The 22,712-nt window shown below is 38.7% G+C and overlaps 1 protein-coding gene across 50 annotated transcripts in view; it reads right to left on the minus strand.

Moving 5' to 3' along the window:
* Nucleotides 1–22,712, minus strand: part of celf2 (cugbp, Elav-like family member 2) — a 143,646-nt gene that overhangs the window by 11,895 nt on the left and 109,039 nt on the right. For 18 of the 50 annotated variants that reach the window (XM_081363774.1, XM_081363772.1, XM_081363777.1 and 15 more), the window contains 5 exons: nt 18,956–19,004; nt 15,500–15,634; nt 10,419–10,498; nt 5,236–5,397; nt 2,859–2,922 (listed from right to left, as the gene is read on the minus strand). In XM_081363774.1, the coding sequence (XP_081219900.1) occupies nt 2,859–2,922; nt 5,236–5,397; nt 10,419–10,498; nt 15,500–15,634; nt 18,956–19,004 (490 nt within the window). Of the gene's footprint in view, nt 1–2,858; nt 2,923–5,184; nt 5,398–10,418; nt 10,499–15,121; nt 15,170–15,499; nt 15,635–18,955; nt 19,005–22,712 lie in introns of all 50 variants that reach the window. The other 32 variants (XM_081363764.1, XM_081363758.1, XM_081363762.1 and 29 more) reach the window with 3 other exon arrangements.

Genomic DNA, 22,712 nt, shown 5'->3' on the forward strand with positions numbered 1-22,712 from the left:
TCAATACAGGTGGTTTGAAGGAAGGGGTTGAAAATCAAAAGGAATTTGTGATGTCACCCCGAAACAAAAGTCATTTTAGTTAATACATTTTAATGAAAGATTATGAAGGCAAAACAGTTTTGATTCTTTTGAATAATTCTTCACAATAAGACCAGGAATGTTAAAGATCAATTAAATAGGCCATTTCTGATTTCATGTATCATGACTTCAAGCTTGAATAGTATATAGTATAAAAGAAGCTAGAAAAGCCGGGAGAGTGCAGTGCTGGGAGGTCAAAAAGAGAGGTTACGACGGAAATGGACTCTGAAATTGAGGGCTTTGTGACCGCCTTTGTGCTTCTGAATAAAGCGGAAAAGAACCTATTTTGAGTTTTTGGCACACAAGTGTAAAAAATGGCCATTGGGTATTTGGCACAATGTGAATTCTGTGGTTGAGAAGGGCACTTCTGCTAGTGTGAGAGAGAGATAGAGGAAAAAGAGAGATCCATCCGTGCAGTATGTTCACACTCTTCGCGGACTGAGTGGAGAGAGAGGTGTCAGGAAAGAGGTGATGCTGGCTCTCGCTGAATGTTCATCATGTGTAATGGAGCTCCTTATGGCTCGTAACTCCACCCACAGCACAGACACAGCAGATGTCAGCTGTATATATCGTCTGCCAATCATAGCCGGTTGCCAGGCGACAGATGGAGGGGTCCGAAGATTTCACAATTCAGCCGAGAAAAGCCTTCAAATCCTGTTGAGTTTGAGAGCTCCTATCGATTCACACTTCAAGTAGTGTCTCAAACAGACTTGATATGTTTATCTGCTCATCTTGAACAGGTTTCTGGCTTGGGATTATGCAATGGTCTACTTTGAACTTTTTGCATTTTAATTTTTGGCCGGTGTGCCACTTTGAAAGAGACAATAGAAAAGAACAAAAAAAGTATAAAGGGAGAGGGAGAAATGGGGGATGAAGCAGATCGAATTCAAACCTGCGTGCGTCTCTTGCGTTAGCTTCACAGCTTAACATGCCTGGAGGTTTCTAGTAATCCTGAAGACCTTGATTAGCTGGTTCAGATGTGTTTCAGTATTTCGGTACTTGTTTCAGTTATTGGTTGAGTTTGGTTCATTTGTGCTGAAGTAAATTCAAATATTTAACATCAAAGATGTCGTACCAAGTTTGGCATCAACGAAGTCAAACGTCATTGGTTGATGTAAATAAATGTACAATGTATGCACATAACAACGTTCTGTACTATTTCCGTTGTGCGCAAAAGAGCAGCTTGGATATGAAAAATGTCTTCCTTTCGTTTCCACAAAAGAAAATAAGTCATACATGTTTGAAACGACACGACAGTGAGCAAATGAGAGAATTTTCCTTTTTTAGTTGAATGGTTCCCTTAATCCAGCGCTGACACATTTCTGTATATAATCTGCAAGTATAATAACAAACTACTTCGTCCATCATGCGTGACCAACTCCCATTATTTTCCGCAAATAAACCAGTTTTATTAAAAGTCTAAACTAAGCTGTTTTTTGGTAATTATATTGCCTTAAAAATGAGTTCCAGAAAATGCTATTGTTATGGTAATGTGGGAATTTTTCGCTCTTTAATTGTGTGGTGGCAGCTGCCGCTGGTTTGGCTCAATGTGAACCTCATTCTCGCTGAGAGGCTGTCACAGATGTACCACTGAACTTAAACGAGAGCTTCCATGACTCTCTTCATAATGGTAAACAAAAACACCACAGTACTGCTCAACCTCTCCACAAGAGCCTACATTAATGAGGAAGCCACTCTCTGGTGTGCAAAACTGTTGTCAGGGGGGAAGGCTTTAGGAGATAAAGGCACTCATCCTACACACACTGTAAGCCATTCTAGATGCTAATACGTTCTTTTTCTTTCATCCTTAGCAGCTGCAATTAGGCAATACCGTGTGCTATAAATATTTCACTTTCCTTGAAGGCCTGGCAGCTTGATAAACAGACCACAATTAAGACCTGACAAGAACAGAGACGCACACTGGGAATGTAATGCAAAAGACAACGAAAAACATTGAAAACGGGGGGAAAAAAGAAGGAAACCGAGCAAAGAGAAACTTTCGCTCAGAGTTTTGTTGTGTCTAGCGTGATGTCGGAGGCAACATAACTGTCAAAGAGAGAATAACATACACCTGTCTAACAGCGAGAGCAAGCAGGAGCTCATTGGCAGACTAACCATATTCCAGAGTGCTAAACTAAATCAGCATAAAGAAAGAATAACATGTCATGTTGCTTCGATGAGGGATCCATATTGTTGCTGAAAAATACTGCAAGGTACAGTATTTGTGGCATGAGAAAAACTGTGATAAGTGGCCTCTTTGGATAAGGTTATTTTCATTTTTCCTCTTCTTTGAGGATTGCTTAAGTGAAAATGTAAAAAGCTGAAGGCATCTGAGGGTTGATGGGGCGTATCATCATGATCTGGTCTCTTATAAGCCTCACAGACCCCAGGCAAGGAAAAGTGATTGGATGATGAGACTCTTCTTCCAAGAAACAAAATAAAAAAGGGTTTGATGTACATTGCAACAGGCGTGGAAAGAATGGCTCAATCAAATCTGACACACACATACACTTACAAACATTACAAAGTATCTAGGTGTGCTACACATTGTAGAAAGCCAGGAATTTTGCAGCATGATGAAACTAAACTCTGAGGCAGGATGACAATGTTCTCAGCCGAACCTCTGCCGATCCTGGATCTGCTCAGGGGTTGAGGTGTCAAACTGGGTTTTTGTTATGCAATCCTGAGCTGGGTTGAATGGTTTAGTAGGGGGGATGGGAGTTTAGTTGAGGAGTTACAATGGGGGTAGGGTAGTAACAGATCTGAGATCAGTATCTCACCTGCCATTTGTTGAATACCACTGAACGCTCCTAGGTTACTGGAGGAGGTCGCTTGTTGGAGCAACTGGGAGGAAGAGAGAAAAAAAAACAGACCGTTAATGTGTAATCACTATTATGCATTGGCTTATGGTGATGGATATATAAGGATAATGTTTGAAGGAGCTAGTGTTAGCTAAATATAGATGAAACATTGTGGTTTGTTCCCATGTTCCATGTTGTCTGGAGTGACACTATAGAGCAGTCTGTCAACAGCAAAGCAACACATAAGCCTCTATCTGTAAGGGCATGGTCTTAGCCACTGGTGTTCCTCAAGTATTAGGACTGGGCCCGCTCTAATTTTGTATTTATCAACATATTTAATGCAACAAAATCACAGCCAATCAAAATATATTGGATTTTTCTAATATACAATATGTGTGATGTCTAATATAATTGCACTTTCAAGCGCAACATGACAAAAAGTGACCAATAAAATGGTTTGCAGCGTGGCACGTTATTGCTATGCGGCCAATTAGTACTAAATCTCAGTTTAAGATAGATATTATCATTTTATCACTTTAACACAATGAGACTGGACACTGTGTTGAGAATGGTTATCATGCTAAATAATTTCACAGAAATGCTAACTGTGGAAAATCTCTCGAAACCATCATTTGTGAGCAACTCAACTCACGAAATATAGTGCTGAGTGAAAACCACGTCAAATACTTAAAGTAACTAAATCACAAAATACTTGAGGAGCACTTCAAGGCATTAGACTCATACATCGGTGCCAGTGAATACTGTCATGCTAAGAGTCGCCCGTCAGTTCTGCTGGCAGTGTGTTGCTGTCCTGGGCAGTTTCTGCACATGAAAGGGGAGAGGAAAGCAGACTCTAAATGACTCTAGAGGATTTGGATGACATTGAACTAGACCCCTCAGACTGCTTAAAAGCTGAACGTAACCTCAAAATGACAGGGAAGTGGAAAAGGCAGAAAAAGGAAAAGCAGAAGGGTGGGAGAGATGGCCCTGTCCCAATGCTCTTGCATAGTCCTTTAATCCTCACCCACTGTCCTTATGGACAAAAATGCAAGTAAATGTCACCACCATGTTGTATCCTCTTTATATTTAGGAGGATGAAGATGGGTGTGAGTTTAACAGGGAGTTTATGCATTGTTCTCATTTCAATCCAATTACACAACAGAGCCAGAGCAGGGCTTTCATTTTCTCTATAGAGAAACTGATATTTAAGAATACTGCATAAACCCTTTAAGATGATATATACTCCTGTATTACATGTATTGTTTTACTTTTTTTAATTTTTTTTTTATCTTTACTATTTGATTAGAACTACGTTCTTTACAATGCATCATGCCATGGGATGAAATGTTGAATTGTGGTGATTGATCTTGGAGAAAAAAAAAAAAATGCCAATGAATAAAATGAGTGGGAAAAATACTTCAGAAACTAAGGCTGCTAAAAAACGGTTCCCACTCTGTCTGCTTTCTTGAAAGTACCAAGAAAGCTGGAGTGGTTGTATCCACTAATGCAGAGGTTCTTAACCTTTTGGATTCCAAGGGCCCACATTGTCCACAGCAATATTCGAAGGCCTCGTTTCCTTTATATACTTTATATATATATTTTTTTTTTTAATCAAAATTTCTACCCCAATATAAAAATACCCATGGAGTCTAGAAATCACGCTTTTAAAATTAGACTATGTCATATATCCAGGTTTTTTCTAAAATTGCGACTTTTTATATCACAATTGCGAGTTTACATCTCACAATTCTGACTTTATTTATCACAATTGCGTGTAATAAAGTCAGAATTGCGTGATATAAAGTCGCAATTGCGTATTACAAACTCATTTATAACACGCAATTCTGACTTTATAACATGCAATTGTGAGTTTATATCTCAAAATTCTGACTTTATAACACACAATTGCGACTTTATATCATGCAATTCTTTGTATTCTTTATAATCCGAATTGTGAAATAAAATGTCGCAATTACCTTTTTTCATTTTTTATTCTGTGGCGGAAACAAGCTTCCATAATATCTTGATTTCCAGGCGTTTTAGCTTATTTTAATAGCGTTTTTTTAATTATTATTATTTTAAATCAAGAGGACCCCTTGGAAATTTAGTCCCCTTGGTTAAGAACCACTGCCCTAACGGCTTCTAAATGGCAGCACCACCCTTCACAGTTTTGAGAATGGGGACCGGTTTCGATCGAGGCACGATCGAAGTTCTACAGATGAGAGATTTGGAAAGGGGTGAAGACTAGCTCGGAGAGAGCGAGAGAGGTGGGGGGCGGGGCAGGTGGGCGGAGACAGTGACTGACTGCGGCGGCTGCGCTGGCTGTGCTGCTGGTGGGCGTGGTGTGTCCTCTTACTGCCAGATACTGTGGGGTGAGGCCGGTCAGGCCGGTCAGGCTGCCCCAGGCAGACGCGCTGTTCAACTGCTGCATCTGCTGCGCCAACTGCTGCTGCAGCCGCCGCTGTTCCTTATCCTTCTGCGTGTCGGCAAACTTCACCACCATGGGGGAGGAGCAGCCCTGTGAGGACAGATTGAAAGAGAGAGGAAGAGAAAAAGGGGTACAAAAAAAAGAGGGGAAGCTAAGTATCTAGAAGAGCAATGGTCTTGTGCAGAGATACTGCATAAACCGATAATGGCACACACACAACCGCTGGAGCGACGGGAGTTCTTGGTGAAATGAGAGTCCTGTGCTGTGCTGCTGATTTTATTTCCCAGGAAAGCGATTTCCTGCTTTATAAAACTATTTCATCATCTGTTTGAGAGAGCGAGGCAGAGAGCGAGATCTCCCACCCCACAGCCCTCGCTGTACCCTGCAGACCTGCCGCATTTCCGCTAATCTCTCACACGTTCGGTCTCTCTCGAAAGCAAACAAACGTAAACATCTTGGCCCTGACCGGTGATGCCCGTTTAACCAAAGCCCTCAGGGTCAGAATATAATGCATAGCAAGTGTTGCGTTAGTTCCTGACGTGGTTATTCAACCAAAAGATTTAATTTACTCATGATCTACTCACTCTCATGTTATTCGAAATCATCTGGGTTTTTTCCACAAAAGTTGAGCAAAATGCTGAATATAATAATCTCAGGTTATAAAAAAGGTCCAAAATAGTTGGATGGTACATTTTACTCCAAAATCAAACAAAAAAAGTTTATTATGCACAAAGTATATAGAAATGCTAAAATGTATTATTCTTATGAAAATTAAGCACATTCTAACCCAAATTCTCATTACAATAATGTTGTATGTTTTAGTTATGTTAATTTATTTTTACAGTGCTGTTTTTATTTAAATCAGCAAAATTAAGGCAGATATTTTACAAGAAATAATATATCAATTTAATTTCCAATGGTGAGTCTAATTAGATTCCAGTAACTATAATGCAAGAATTTAGTGTAATTTGTAATACAAAAAGCATCAATTTAAGGCAGAAGATTATTTAGCTTAATTTGTGACAATTTAAAACAGTCTTGCTTGCATTTAAACAAAACACAAGTTCTTTATTTTTTCTTCTTAAGGCCCGTACACACCGGGACGAATATCGGCGCACGTTATTCGCCAGCGTTTTTCAACGCGTTTTTTGTGTTCACACCCAAGCGATTTTCGCTGACGATGAGCCGAGTGAACGTGCAAATTCATTCCCTGACATTAGATGGCGCTTAATACCATTCCATAACAGTTCTCTTTTATCAAGATTTTTGTAGTCGCTGTCGCGTTTGTCATATAGTTCTTTATGTTCCGACACCAACGAGAGCAGCAGCTCTACATTCATCTTGCCTTGCATCTTCCTTGTCTTATTTCTTCCCGGCAGTGTTTAGACGCTACATGGCGTATATCTTCTTCGCCGTTACGTATGTGTGCTCGGCAAGACTGTTTTGTGTTTGAGCGCCCCCAAGTTGTGTTTTACTGTAAATTCAGAAGCTCCAGACACGTGAGCAAAAGCGCCAATCTCATTGGTCGGATAGTTTTTGACGCGGCGCGTCAAACCAAAAAAACGAACCTGAGGCGTTTTTTAAAAAATGACGCTTTTACACGTGGCGTTTTTTGCGTCGGTGTGCACACTCACATTGGCGGCCTTTGTTTAGTCACGAGGCGTTAAACGTCGGCGAATATCGCGCGCGAAATTCGTCCCGGTGTGAACAGGCCTTTAGTCTCTTTTTTTTTTGGATGGGTATGACTTGGGCATGAGATTCACCCAAAGATGTACCATAACAGCAGTTAACACGAACCACTCAATATATTCAAGGTCTTCTAAAGTGTTTAATTGCTTTGTGTGAGGATCAGTCCTAAATATAAATCATCACGGCGGCATGAAGCAACATCATTTTCTCTGACGCAAGCGCACAAGTTACAGAAGGAAGACTTTGCAAATGGTGTTCAGTAAGAACATTCAGAGACACCATTACATGTATTAATATCAAAGCTGTTCCTCAGGCAACAGCAGCTAACACAGGGCAGCCATATGGAGCCACAAGAGGACGAAAGATTGAGACGAGTGCTTCAAGGCAATTATTCTACATCTCTGTCTCTTGTCTCTACCGTACAGGTGCTGATTCACTCTGATAAATCACTCTGCCGCTTTTATTGTGCTCTCTCTGAACTGCGAACCACAGACTGACAAAAAAAAAGATGAAAGATCACAGACCCTCTAGAACGAGTGTGTGTGCGAGAGAGAGCATTTGAGTTTCTTGGAGGTGGAGCGCCTCACATCCACCCGGAGCATTCTACAGTGTTCCTTCCATTCGGAGAGCTGATTTTCTTATTTCTGCTCTCAGATGGAGGGGAGGTAAAAATAAAACTTGTAAGGGGGGATGAGATTTAACTCAAGCTGTCAATCGAGTGGTGCCATCTCCGACTGAACATCTCAAGAGACCGAAAAAATCTCATTACTCACTCGCTCTGTCTTTCTCTCCTACACACACACACACACACTCACACTCTACAGCCTTTGACTAATGTGAAAGAAGTAGATTGAGGCTAAAGTGTACAAGTTAAAATTGGTAACGCTTAGGTTAATCTTACAAAAACATGCCTAGGTCACAAGACCAGATACATTGTTGAAAGGTTAGGTAAAAATCACCCTAACACACACCCCCATGAAATATACAGGAGCATACAAACGTGCATCTGTGGAGACACACACACACACACAAAAACACAGCAACGCGATCACAGAGATAAAGAGAGACAAACACATATCAAACGAGATGAACGTCCAGGGAGACTTTTGCAAACCACAGCACTGAAAACAACCCTTTGAGACGAGCAAGGCCGATCGCAACTGTGTGTGTGTGAGTGTGTGCACAGGCGCATGCATGACCACCCTCTGTCATATCCGTTTTCATTAAGTCATGGCATTCAGAAAGGCCACAAATTCCTCGGTGTGAGGGAAGGGCGAAGAGATGGCCGAAAAAAACACACAACAACAATCCAACACAATTTACTCACTCTCATCTAAACCGGGTTATTACTTTCCCTTTGTGTCTTTAGACACATACTGTGCAGAAATGTGACCAGCTGACAAAAAGATAAAATATATATGTAAATTTAGCTAAGAATTGATAAATACAGGCCTTCAGAGACTTGAGAGAAAGCAGATTAAATCCATTAGTGTCAACAATTTCTGATTGGTTAATAGGTGGCCTTTAATTTCCGGGCGTCGGTGTTAAAAACAGCAGGTTTGTAAGGGTTAACGTACATTGGGAAATTTGCAGAGAGTGGTGACATAAGTGTGCGAGTCGCACACACACACAGTCGCATAGTAGGACCCTGTATTAGACAGCTGTCAGCACCCTCTGATTTGGCGTGTCAGAGCTTTGACATTTTGACAGGCACTGAGACGGACTGCTAAACTCTGCAGCATTCTACAGGGCAATCACAATGCAAGGGCCCGTCGGAGGTCTGTTATTAAAGCGTCTGTGACATCGTCACAACGACACCCGTCTTCTAATAGCAGACTGGTTGGGTGGTGGGTCTGGGGGGGTCCTTCTTAGTTTGACCCATTTGGCCATGGGTGGTTTTAGCAATGCCTGACAGTAATAACAGGGAGCGAAGCGGCACTTAATATGGTGTTAAAAGTTCTGCAGAAAAGTGACTGACTGAGGGAAAATTCTGTTTAAAAAAAGTTTCATCTTGCAACTTAGAACTTCATAGGGAAGATCTTACATGGTAGTGATACTGGCCGCCAATTCAAATAGAAATAAGAGAGAGAGATAGCAAGAGAGGCTCTGTTCTAAAAACTAGTGAGCTGCCTACAGCAGTCTAATTGCCTTGGCAGCATCCAAGTGAAAGCAATCCTCGTAAGTGACTGATTTGGAACGCTCAACGTAGGCAGCAACTTGTGCGTCATACACGCTAACTCACATACTAGTTTGGGATAAGTTTGGGATGTTGTTAAGCTAACTGCAATATTCTAATAGAAAAAAACAACAAAGCAGAGTATCCAAGAAAATGGTGAAATGGTAAATGTGGACACATTAGCATTATGCTAAGCTAACAACGATAATCTCAATACAAGTGGTCATATTAGGATTTTTTTGTTTTTTTTGGCAAAGACGATCCATTGTCCATTATCAATAGTGTAGTGATAACTTAGTTCACTTGCAAACTAAGCAGCTTTATAGGTTCATTTGCATGTTTTTACATAAACTTTTACACCGAAAAGTGACCTATTTAGAACACTCTTCATAGGCAGCAACCTTTTGCACAAACCATACATCACGTACTTCAGAGTTTGGGATTAGCATGCTCTTAAGCTAACACCGATATTCTAATAAGCAAAACAAAGTAGAGCATCCAGAAAAATGGTACAATGATACCATTAACATTCTGCTAAGCTAACAACAATACTTTCGTATTTGGAATGCTCTATCGACAGCAACTTGTGTGTCATACAAATTGCTCTCCTCACTCATGCAACTTAACTCACCGTTGACATTAATGGAGTTTGGTATTAGCATGTTGCTAATCTAACAACTCAACACTAATGAATAAAACAAAAATAGCGCATAAGATTGGGTAAAATGGTTTTAATTTGAATTTCAATTAGAACTATTTCTAACTATCCTTTGCAGTACTGAATGGATTATTTTAGTATCAAGATCATGGGTATTGTTCACCATTTTCGGATGGAAGCTGATAAGCTAACAATGACACTACAACAACTAAGCATAAATTAAATTGGGGACTTTTAATTAGACATTACTGATGCTACATGGATCTGAATGAATTATATTTATAACGGACATATCATAGTAGGGGATCTTGGAATTTTTTCACTGAGCTCAGCACAACGCATTATTGTATTCAAAGGATGTCCGAAAGTAGGTTGGAACAACCTTTGCGAGGGGAGCACACCCTTAAAATGATGCCTACTGTACATACAGTAGCTCACTAGGTTTTGGAACAGAGTAGAGAGAGAGAGAGAGAGAGAGAGAGAGAGAGAGAGAGAGAGAGAGAGAGAGAGAGAGAGAGAGAGAGAGAGAGAGAGAGAGAGAGAGAGAGAGAGAGAGAGAGAGAGAGAGAGAAGACAAGGGTACAGTACCTCCATGGTTTGAGACTGATGCATGCCTTTGATTGCATTCTGTGCCATAGCCCTGGTTGAAAACGTGACAAACGCACATCCTGCAGGAAGGAGGGGAGGGACGTGGGAGGGAGGGAGGAGAGGAGAGGAAGGAGGAGAGACGAGAGAGAAACAAAACAAGACAAAAGGGTTGGACAGGTTGTTATAAAGCCAAAAACAAAGATCGTACAAAGAACACAGCAGACAACAGTGCTATACAGTTGCTAGAATAGAACAATCAACATTCAACATTCAGCTTCAGATAAACATTCAACATTCAACATCTCAAAATACACACTCAACAAAATGACTATCAGCAATGGTATCAGTTCTTTAGTTTTGTTTGGTGTGATGGCTATGGGGTTAGAGTGTGTGGCTAGTGTCATCACATACACACACACATACTTTGTCATGCCCCAACTCTACCTGTAGGGTTACTGCGATACCAATATTTCAATTGTTAATACCAATGCTAGCGAAATTTCACGATTCCAATTTTGATACCACAACAAAAACATGACACTTTTATTTAAAAAATTTAAATTAATATAAATAATAAATTTAAGAGTTAGTTCAATCAAAATTGAAAATTTGGTCATCAATTACTTTTAAGATGTCTTTATGAACTTAAAAAGTTTTGGTGGAATGGACTTTCAACTGAGGGACAGAAGTGTCTCAAGTTTCATTAAAAATATTTTAATTTGTGCTTCAAAGGTGAATGAAAGTGAGTGATTTTCTCTTTTTCCTCTCAATAATATTGTTTGTTAATATTATCGACATAAGTTGAATTTAAACCGAAAGGCCAAAGGAACAATATTTTCACACAAAATGATTTTAGTATCGTACTTTTAACATCCCCACCAACCCATTTCTTTCTTTATTTTTATTTTTATTCATCTGTACATAAATGCAAACAAAAAATAAAATGCATTAAAAAAAAACAGACCCTTAAATATGTAATATTCATTTTTAAATAACTGTATAATCAAGCCGAGTAATCCCTGGAGGCGAGTGTGTGTTTCGGGAGAGCTTGCAATGGCATCTGGGACAAGGAGTCTTGGAACCGAAGTGGTTTAAGCGGGAGCCAGAAGAACAGGCCATATGGAGGCATGATGGGGGAAATCGCAACCCTGTTTGAAGAGCTCTACTCTACTGTGCAGTCCAGCAGATTTATACATATTGAGGACACAGACATGCTCACATGCATGGACAGTCTAGTTAATGGGTTAACTACTTCTTACACGTCTACATATGCGAATGCGCTGAGAGAGGAGTGAAAGAATGGAGGAGGAGAAAGAACAAAAGACTTGTCGTCCTGTCTTTTCATAAATGCTTCCTTCGAGTGCTTTCTTTTAAGTTTGGAAACTATTTACGATGAGATGTGTTGTCGGCCCGAATAACATGAACATGCTTGTCAATTTTATACTATTTTCTCTTTTTTCCCTATACTGCAACATTCTAATGCTGCCATAGACAATGATGGACAGCTTATAATCTGGTTAAATAAGTAGTACTTTCTGGAAAGCTGTCGTTATTCTTCACCCACAGTGCATAATTTGCATACGAAATACAGTGCATGCAACATTCATGATTACAACTTGTGATCAATAGCACTACGATTTCATCATGATTCTTCAAGAAAATCTTGAAATTCACACTGAAAATGAAGACATGGTGGTTGCTCGTCTCATAAATGGTCAGTGACATATAAGAGTTCACAATAAAATAAAATAATTATTCAGTTGCACACATTTTTAGAGTTGGATTTATGTTTAAAAAAATACCATTTTGACAAAAATACCAAATTACATTTTAAATGTCATGTCACAAGGTGATGTAACGTGGTGTAACCAAGTAAAAATACTAATATTTTTCTTACACCTTGAATAAATGGGAATTGTAATTATTATTAAAATAATAATACTAGTAAATGGTAACGGTAACAAAAATCCTTCATTATTGATTTATAAATATAATTTAGTTTTTGGGGAGTTGCACCACATGACATTTTACAACCTGAACTAGGCTTGCCTTGTAATAAAGTCTAATTATTTAATATTTAATTTTGGTCTGCAAGATGTTGGTGATTTGAATCAAACTTTGATTTGACAGACAAAATAAATAAATAAAACAAAAACATTAAGTAACATCCCTTACCACACCCCCACCCAAAAATACCACAATTAATTTTAATTCAGAAATTAAAAGATGCTCTTCATTGAAGAGGTGTATTAATGTATGTATAAAATGCATTTTTGACTACATGAAATGAAATAAAAATAGCATCATGTTAATGACCCACGTGACTTGAAGTCAGAAGTAATTGTGCCCTGCAATACAGTGTTAGAACCACACGGTTGCGCTGTATATCTGCTGGCACCAGCCACCTGCACTAGCGGACCTACCTTTCTTCTCTTTTCTCATTAGCATCTCCCTCCTCGCTATCACTCCAATACAACCTCCTTTCTGTCTTCAGAGCGGGTGAATCTGGCCCCGGCGAGTGAACCGGAGCACCGCCACGAGTGAAAGCGCAATGAAAGGCTGTTTATTTATAGAGTTGTTTAATTAGCCTCATCATTAAAGCAGCTTTGGACACTCGAATGGTGATATTTGTGGGCACTGGCTTGGTGCGAAACTCTAGAGAAACCATCTCGTGGCGGAGAAACGCAGGAACAAAAACAACTTTTTCTTTCAAAGTCCTCGGATTTGCTGACCTGCGACTGCAGAGTTCATTCACTGTTTGAAAGAACTCTGATCTGTTGAGATGATAAGCCGTTAACGAGGAGACCGAATGAAAGAGTTTCCGAAGAAAGCAATTAATTATTCTTATTCCGCAGCCCTCTTGAATACTTGATGGTGATTGGTCAGTCGTAGCATTCTGGGGTCAAATTATTTTCGCATAATGAGAGCAAAACGGCATAATTGTCACAGGGAACTGATTTTCTGTGCCATGTTTTTTTCTTTTCACATATTAAAATAATTTTTACTTTAATTTATGTATTGGTCAGGTATTTGTCTCGCAGTAATGACTGAGCTACTGTATATTTTTTGCTGTAGTTATGGCGAAAACAATGCAAACAAAGGTATAAATAACTGCCAGTGTCATCGAAAGGGAAAAAACGAGGGATACGGTGCGATACGGAGGGACAGAGAGAGCGAGAGATGAGTTTTTTTGAAGAAAGTGGGGTAGCTCCCAGGGCACTGCGCTCACATGTGGCCTGATCTATATTTTATTAATAGTGAAGTTCAATGATGATTGATAGACCGCTTTAATAGCGATGCGAGAGTCCTGGTTAAGTCATCCTACTCCATGGGATTTAGCGTACACCTCATTTACGTACACATTTACTCATCTATTTATTCATCCAATCCTTTTTTATGGGAGGAGGGTGGTAGTTCCTCTCATTGAAGCATTTCAAATATATCTCCAACCACTAGCTCAGGGAATAAAGTTAATCTCCTGTGGAATTAAAATATTCATGAGGACAGGAGGGAAAGACGGAAAATAAGGACTGCGGAGGAGTAGCGCGAATGAGCGGAGGATGGAGGGACGACTAGAGGAGTGGATGAGGAGGATAAATGAATGATATAAGAGGGCTGTATGCGAAAGCAGAGCACTGTGGGAAGATGGAGGTACGGTGTAATTCCCTACAGGTTATATCAAGCTGGAAAAAATCTTCAACACTATCATGTACCACACTTGAAGAAATCGAACAATCTCACACACAGAGCGAGAGACTGACTTTGCTAAACTGGAATAAAAATAAAAAAATAAAAAAAACACTAACCAGTATCTCTAACCACCACCTTTGATCAGATTGTGCACAATTGTCTCAGTTTGTAAAAGGCTAAGTGACTTAAAAAGTGACTTATTTTCACTTACAACGGAGGTCAATTGGCCAAGTGTACAACAGTTGCTCCATAGACTTACAGTAAAAGTGCATTTCAAAAGCTTTTTTTTTTTTTTTTTACAAGAAAATACGATCAATGGTAATCAACAATGGAGCTACAAAAGTAATGGCCGTTGTAGCCTAAAAGTTTGTGTGTAATAAATTCTGTTTAATTATATAACATATTTATTTCTAAAGCTACTTTTTGTAATGTCTATTTGATGCTTTTCTCATTCAACACAATAATGACTTTAAATTATCTTTTGGGGGTAATTTGATGTGCGAATAATTAATTAATCGGCACATCATGTAATTACTTTGATTAAAAATGTTCAAAATTTTTCATTAAGTTTCTTGAACCAAAAACACTAGTTTTTACTGTGACCTGTATAACGAAACAGGGCTGATTTTGCTACTGTACCTTTAAGACTTCTATATGTACATGAGCCCTGTTATGATTGGTTATATGTCTGCCGTAGTTCCAACTAGATCTCACGAGAGAAACTATTTTTACGAGGTGGCGATTTTTTATAAATTTGTACAATGTGTATTTTTTTTTTTTTAGAGAAAATGTAAGCCTAATATCATTGGGTGTAAGCAGTACGTAAGTTGTACGAAAACATATGAATAAGATCGTATAAATGAATACGATTAGTCAAAAACGTAAAATAGTTACAAACTGCCATGAGATTGTGTTGGTAGCTCACCCTGTTGTTCGTCAGGACGGCACAAGCGGCTGAATGCTGAATAGGTGTTGATGTATAAATGTGGGCGGGCATATGTTAATGAGCTTACGTTTTTGCCGCTGTCCAGTCCAGTGTGTCCCCATAGAAAGTGAAAATTCTGAGTGACGCAAAACAATCACTGCCAATCAGTACATATTTGTCATTTAATATGTAGATACATGGAATGCTTTATTTGACCAATGAGGTTTCACTGTGGGCGTGGCTACCCAGTGTGACGCTTCATTGCAATTCCTTCACCTGCTTAGCTCATAGTGTTAGTTTCACATTTGCGTTGAGATTGTTAGAGCACACGTCAAATTATTTCAAACAAGAAAGAAAAATCTTGTTTTCCACCATATGCTTCCTTTTAAAAAGTAGAAACAAATGTCGAAACCCTCATTTATATATATATATATATATATATATACAGTAGGTGCGTGTGTCTCACCTCGGCTGAGTCCGTCTGGTCCCCTCAAGATACGGCACTCCTCGATCTGTCCGAAGGGAGAGAACATGACCCGGATGTCGTTCTCATTGCATTTCTTCGACACCATGCCGATGAACAGCTTTCTGTCCTCCACCGCTGAGCGATAGGAAGGGTGGAGAAAACAAATGAGACCAACGTGTGGAAAAAAAAGGTGTGATCACGTGATCAACATCTCATTAGCACATCAAGCCTAGACACACACAACAGCAAATTTGCGTTTGGTTCTCTTTGATGTTTTCTTTCAATGACCCAGACGCTCTCTTTCCCCTGTAATCTGTGTGTGCTGCCTTCAAGTCCTCCTGGGATGTTCCTATTTACGAGCTCGGAGGCCGTAATTATGATGTGATGTGCATTTTTGGTGGAAATAAAATGGATGCGTTGAGCGATTTCATTTTTATGTCTCTCTTACAGTTCATAAAGACAGAAAGCTCTTTAGCACTAACGCACCAAAATGAAGAGGAAATTGTGCATTAGCTGTGTAATTGATGCTTTATTTATGTATTTTATCATTATCTGCCACATAGAATGATGGGAAATATAGTTTTGTTGCTCACCTCATTAACTGGCTAAATGCGTAGTAATTTCAGGCAAACTGCATAACTATTTTTCATCAACAGTAGATAAAATGCGTACAGACAACAACATATAGGCTTCTATGAAATGTAAAAATCCAGTTCAATTGAACACATTTTACAGTGTGATCTCGTGAATATGTATGGAAACACATTTCAAACTCAAAGTAAAACATAAATGAACCCTCCATACCCTCCAACTGTGACTTTAATTCTTACCATGTGAATTTATTACTTATTTTAAATGCTTTATCACAATTACCACAATGTCACTCGTTACTCTGAAGTGGAAATGGGCTTCCATACAGTAAATATCAATGAAAACTTGAAGGCAGTGTGAGAAAGTGCGAACCTTCAGATGTTTCTAATCTGAAATGATCGGCATAATGGGAGAAGGACTGAAAAAAAAAAAAAAAAAGATAAATAAAACAATGAAATTGCATATTTGCTGATGGTTTTCAGTTGTGTGGTTGTGCATGCTTGAGTGAGTGAGAGAGAGAGAGAGAGAGAGAGAGAGAGAGAGAGAGAGAGAGAGAGAGAGGCAACTGTAATCCAATTTTTTTTAATGAAGAATGTGTCAGCTCTTACCGCTGGGCGGACGATAAGCAAGCCGCTGCACTCTGGGAAATCGATAGCTCACTTGTTTATTTTGCTGTTTGAATTATTTGTGCATTTAACAGCGACAGGATGAGCCAGCGATAAGTGCTGTTTCAAAGGCTTTGTCTTTACTCACACACGGTGTCAAATCAGAAGATTAACCGCGCACACACACAGGAACAGGGTTCCCAGTTTGATGGGTTACAGTGTTCACTACTGAGCAGAATAAATGCATTACAGCTGTGTTTACAGTAAACATTTGATATGATATCATCTATGTGAGACACCTTATGGAGGGTCATGTATATATAACACCACTGTCACTCAGAGACACAGATCCTTTTCCACCGACAAGCGACGAGCCCAATCTAACTCCCAAGAAAATTGTATTTCCATAATAAGTCATTTCAGAGGCAGAACAAGTTATTACATTTTGAAGGAATACTACAACAAATATTCGTTCTTTGAAATGACATGCAGCGAATTGAGCACACTAACTAGTCTTTTTTTTAATCTATTGACTGTTTTCAGAAATTTTTATCTGTTTCAGAAATGATTTGATTATTAATGAAATGATTATTAATAATTTATAATACATTCAGATATATAAATTACAAAAATGTGTGGTCAGTATGATTCGTTTAAAAATAAATGAATACTTTTATTCAGCAAGGATGCATTAAATTGATCAAAAGTGGCACATAATTTTAAAATTATATTACTGCTGTTCTTTTATATTGACTTAAAAAAAAATCAATATTAAGCAGCACAACCATTTTCAACATTGGTGATAATTGTTAATAAGAGATGTTTTCACCAGCATATTAGTATTCTGAAAGATCAAGTGACACAGAAGACTGGAGTAATGACTGCTTTGCCATCGCAGGACTAAAAGGACATCTAAAATTAAAATTAAAATGTTTTAATTGTAATAATTAGAGCTGTCAAATCGATTAATCACGATTAATCGCATCTAACATAAAAGTTTTTGTTTACAAACAAAAGATCAAGTGACACAGAAGACTGGAGTAATGACTGCTTTGCCATCGCAGGACTAAAATGACATCTAAAATTAAAATTAAAATGTTTTAATTGTAATAATTAGAGCTGTCAAATCGATTAATCACGATTAATCGCATCTAACATAAAAGTTTTTGTTTACAAACAAAAGATCAAGTGACACAGAAGACTGGAGTAATGACTGCTTTGCCATCGCAGGACTAAAATGACATCTAAAATTAAAATTAAAATGTTTTAATTGTAATAATTAGAGCTGTCAAATCGATTAATCACGATTAATCGCATCTAACATAAAAGTTTTTGTTTACAAACTATATATATATATATATATGAAGAGTTCCATGAAGTGCCGTCTGAAATTTTCTTCTAGAATGATCATTTTTATCAAGCTCATATATTTAAGTTAAGTAATTTCACTTAAATGACTATTAATAGGTAATTTTCATTGCCAATTAAGGGAAATTACTGAACTTAAATATACGAGCTTGATAAAAATGATCATTCTAGAAGAAAATTTCAGACGGAACTTAGAGGCTTTTGCATCTGAACTCTTCATATATATATGTGTGTGTGTGTGTTTGTGTGTGTATTATTGTGTATTATTATGTAGACAAAAACCTTTATGTTAGATGCGATTAATCGTATTGGACAGCACTAGTAATGATATTTCACAATATTGCTGTTTTTACTGTATTTTTGATCAAATAAACAGCCTTGGTGAGCATAAGAGACTTATTTCAAAAACATTATAAAATCTTACTGACCCCTAATTTTTGAATAAAGCAAAATTGTTAAACTGCAGTAAAACCATGTTACAGCATGTTTGCTTGTGAGCACGTTATGTAGTAACATAGTCCTCATAGTTCCGTCATCATTCGGCTGTCAAGTCAAAGTCTGAAAGAGCTTTGCAAATCCCCTGGCCAAGCACCAGCTCCTTTTCAGTGGACTTCCTAACCACATCTATAAAATATTTTTGTGAGTGATATGGTTTATTTGACTGTGTGTATACGTGTGCGGTTCACCACCAGGGCAAACACTTAAACTATTCTTGACCCGTGGCCCTCCTGGGTTTCAATAATTCAGCCATCTCCCAGTCACACACACACACACACACACACACACACACACACACACATACACACACAGACACAACCACAGAGACAAACCCCCAGAACAAACGCACAGTCGGACGACTTGAGAGAAACAAGAGACGCATACAGACACTCACCATTTGATTTCTCACTGTCTGCGGGCTTCATCTGTATGGGATGGTGCATCTGAAACACAGGACACACACGGGTTACATTTACACAAACAGCACATTTACTACAACACACTCATTAACGCTCACGCCAGCACATAATCAAGCTCGTCTCACTGGCGCACTGATGTTCTACATTATCGCTGTAATCTCGTTAATGTGTCGTCATTTTTTCCGCTGACTCAATTCTTCATCTCGATAGACGCCGGCGGAATGAAGACGTACGCGTGTTGGGGGTTTGATGAAGGTGATTTGTCAGCACTTTGCCGATGAAATGTTTATTGCATTCCATCTTTCTCTCGCGTACTTGTTCTTGCTCTCTTAATCTGTATCCAACGATTTTTTGACTGCTCTATTTTTTTATAGTCAGTCTATGCACATACGTGTCACGATAGATGTTTTTGGAGGTTTCATTGTGTCACGCTGTATCTTCAGCATTTTGTTTTTAAGGTGTCGTGCCATGTAGGATTTTTGACAATATCTTTCCAACCTTTTGACAATATTCAATATCTATAACTATATTTATCTATGTGTTCTAAAATCTCCAATCAGAGAAAAACCATCCTAATCTAAACAGACGGTATTTCTCTCTCTCTATATATATATATATATCAAAAACTTAATGAAATATATATATTTTTTTTTTTAACCTAGAACTGATTCATGTGTGTGTGTGTGTGTGTGTGTGTGTGTGTGTGTGTGTGTGTGTGTGTGTGTGTGTGTGTGTGAAATTCCCATATGAGCTTTAAATTTCGAGATGCTATTCAATTACTGGCACAATCTTTAGGAAACTTTATAGTCAAATTCAACGCACATTAAAATCATTGTGAAATTCACATTAAAAACTTGGGCTGTTTTTTGAATGCCGCTAAGACTACACTTCTGCTTTTGGTTGTTCATCTATTTATTCTTTCTATTTCTCAAGATCTCTCCTCCTCTTGTAACACCTTCAGCTTTGTGGATCAAAACTACAAGTTTGTGTCCAGCAGCTTTGATATACTACCAGATCTGCCCAACACACACACACACACACACACACACACACACACACACACACACACACACACACACACACACACACACACACACACACACACACACACACACACACACACACACACACACACACACACACACACACACACAAGGCTTTGTGTGTACGGCATCTGCCCCTTTATTTCCATGTCTTCTCTGTAAGGTGTGTGTGTGTGTTCACATGTAGCCGTCACAGAGCGTGTGAATTTATGTTGTCATCCTCTCCCATTAAAGGCCATGACACTAATAACAGAGATCATGCTCTGGTTCCCTTTTCTCATGAAATATACATGCTTGCCTTCACAACACACACACACACACACACACACACACACACACACACACACACACACACACACACACACACACACACCTGAAAGCATTCAACATCTGCCATCTGCAGACAGAATGACAGCTCCATAACTCTTGGGTTGGATCAAATTATAAAAGCAGTCAGAAATAACTGAAGATATCCCTTTACTTCATTTCAACTCTGACCTTTGACCTTCACCACACATCCACGGTCTTTGATGGTTTGCCATGCTGCCGGCATCCTCTAAAGGCTTCTGATCCTGTAGGACACAAATGCTCTTTCTGACCGTGGCTAGAATACTTACAAGTTTTAAAAGATTACGGTTTGTTGTTTGATGCTGTTTGTTCACTTTGTATACAGACTAACGGTAGAAAAATGTATTAATTATTAAATTATAGATACAGTAGTGGCTAAAAGTGATGTCCGGCGGGGATAGCTAAGAACAAAACACTAAACTAAAAAAAAAAAAAAAAAAAAAAAAAAAAAAACACTAAACTTGGTTAAGGTATTTATCTGACAAAATTATTTGGCAAAAAAAGGCTTTATTTTCCTATGCAAAAAAAAAAAAAAAAGAAGAAACAAAAAGCTCACAGGTAAAAGCAAACACTAACTAAAACGTTATCATTTATTAACATTTCATTTTTGCATGTTCATAAATTCTCTGTATGACAGCCAGGCCAAAAAGTATTTCTGCACAATTTGGCATGTTTCGTTATATCACCACAAATAACAATTGACTCCAAGCACAGTTATGCAATGCACTTTCAAAATCTTTACCAAATTTTTAATAACATTTGAAAAATAGATGATGTCAATTTTCCTAGGCAAGGCACAACATATCCACAAACTGATGAGCCAAAACATTATGTTGATCAGGCAACCTTCCACTGCTCCAAGGTCCAGTTTTGACGCTCGTGTGCCTATTGTAGGTGCTTTCGTTTCGATGGTGGACAGGGTCATCACAGGGACTCTATGAAGCCCCATAACCATAATTAAAGTAGCCTTCATTGCCCTCGTGCATCTATGAGCCTTGGGTGCCCAACACCCTGTCGCTGCTTTGTCCCTCCTCGGACCACTGTTGATCAATCCTCACCACTGCTGACCGGGAGCAACACACGAGCCTTGCCATTTCAGAGATACTCTGACCCAGTCGCCTTGCCATAACAATTTGACCCTTGTCAAAGTCGCTCAGATCTTTATTTCAGCCCATTTCTCTTCTATCCAACATGTTTTTGTTTGTTTTTACCATCTAATCTACTTGTTAGATGATCAATCTAGTGTGACTAGCCATAATGTTTTGGCTCATCAGTGTATATCGCATTTTTCAGTTGATATCTCGCAACTATGACTTTTTTTTCTCATATTCCTGAATGACTGGCCGAGCTAAAGCGGTTCTCGGCGGGTACATAAGCGAGCTCACATCTGCCAAAACGTTTAAACAAATAGACAAATATGCACTATGTTTATATATAAGTCGCACATTTGAGGTCTAAATAGCTACATTCGCGCCTAAAAACTCTTTAAACTACATTCCGTGACACAACAACAATAGTATTTGTGAAAATAGGGTGGTTTGCTGCTTGTCCGTCGTGAGAAATGTTGCAAGCGGAGTGATACAAACGGTTCCAGTTCTGATAATGGGGGAATATCGCACAAAAACCTTTTTTTTTTTTTTCATGATTGAGTGTGTAGTCCAGTGGTTTGATTACACACGGTGTGTTTGGGTGAAAGATCACAAGAGTCAGACAGATGGGCACACAGTGGGGAATATATAAGCTGCCACACTCTCCTGAACACGAACACACACACACCCACACACACACCCACACCCACACCCACACACACACACACACACACACACACACACACACACACACACACACACACACACACACACACACACAGCAGCAGCAGCAGCAGTGAATGATATTTAATTAAAAACAAAAAAAAATATTGCAACTGCCTTTAATGGAGCACACGCACACAATCGCAAACACTCTCAACCAGACAAGACCTCCTTGAAACCAATTCAGACGGCGTAATTGATAACATCTGTCAAATTTATATACAGATAACCTACTGACACACACTCGACGGTGGAAATGTTTTAAACAACTCAATCAAACAGAGCAATAGGGAGATATAAGGAGTTTCTCTGCACTACATTGTGTCTATTTTTGTAGTAAAATAAATGTTTAGTTATTTTTTATTTCTGCTATGTTTTTTTATTAAGTTTTACAAATAAACATTATTAAATTAGCCATCACAGAACTTTGTACATCTCTACAGAACTGGAATGCCTGTCATTGATCAAATTCAACAAATACCCAAGCCTCAGCCAACATTTTTAAATCCATTTAGCATACATAATTCTGC

This window comes from Scardinius erythrophthalmus, assembly GCF_964197995.2.
Source record: "Scardinius erythrophthalmus genome assembly, chromosome: 4".
In the NCBI taxonomy this organism is placed as follows: Eukaryota; Metazoa; Chordata; class Actinopteri; order Cypriniformes; family Leuciscidae; genus Scardinius; species Scardinius erythrophthalmus.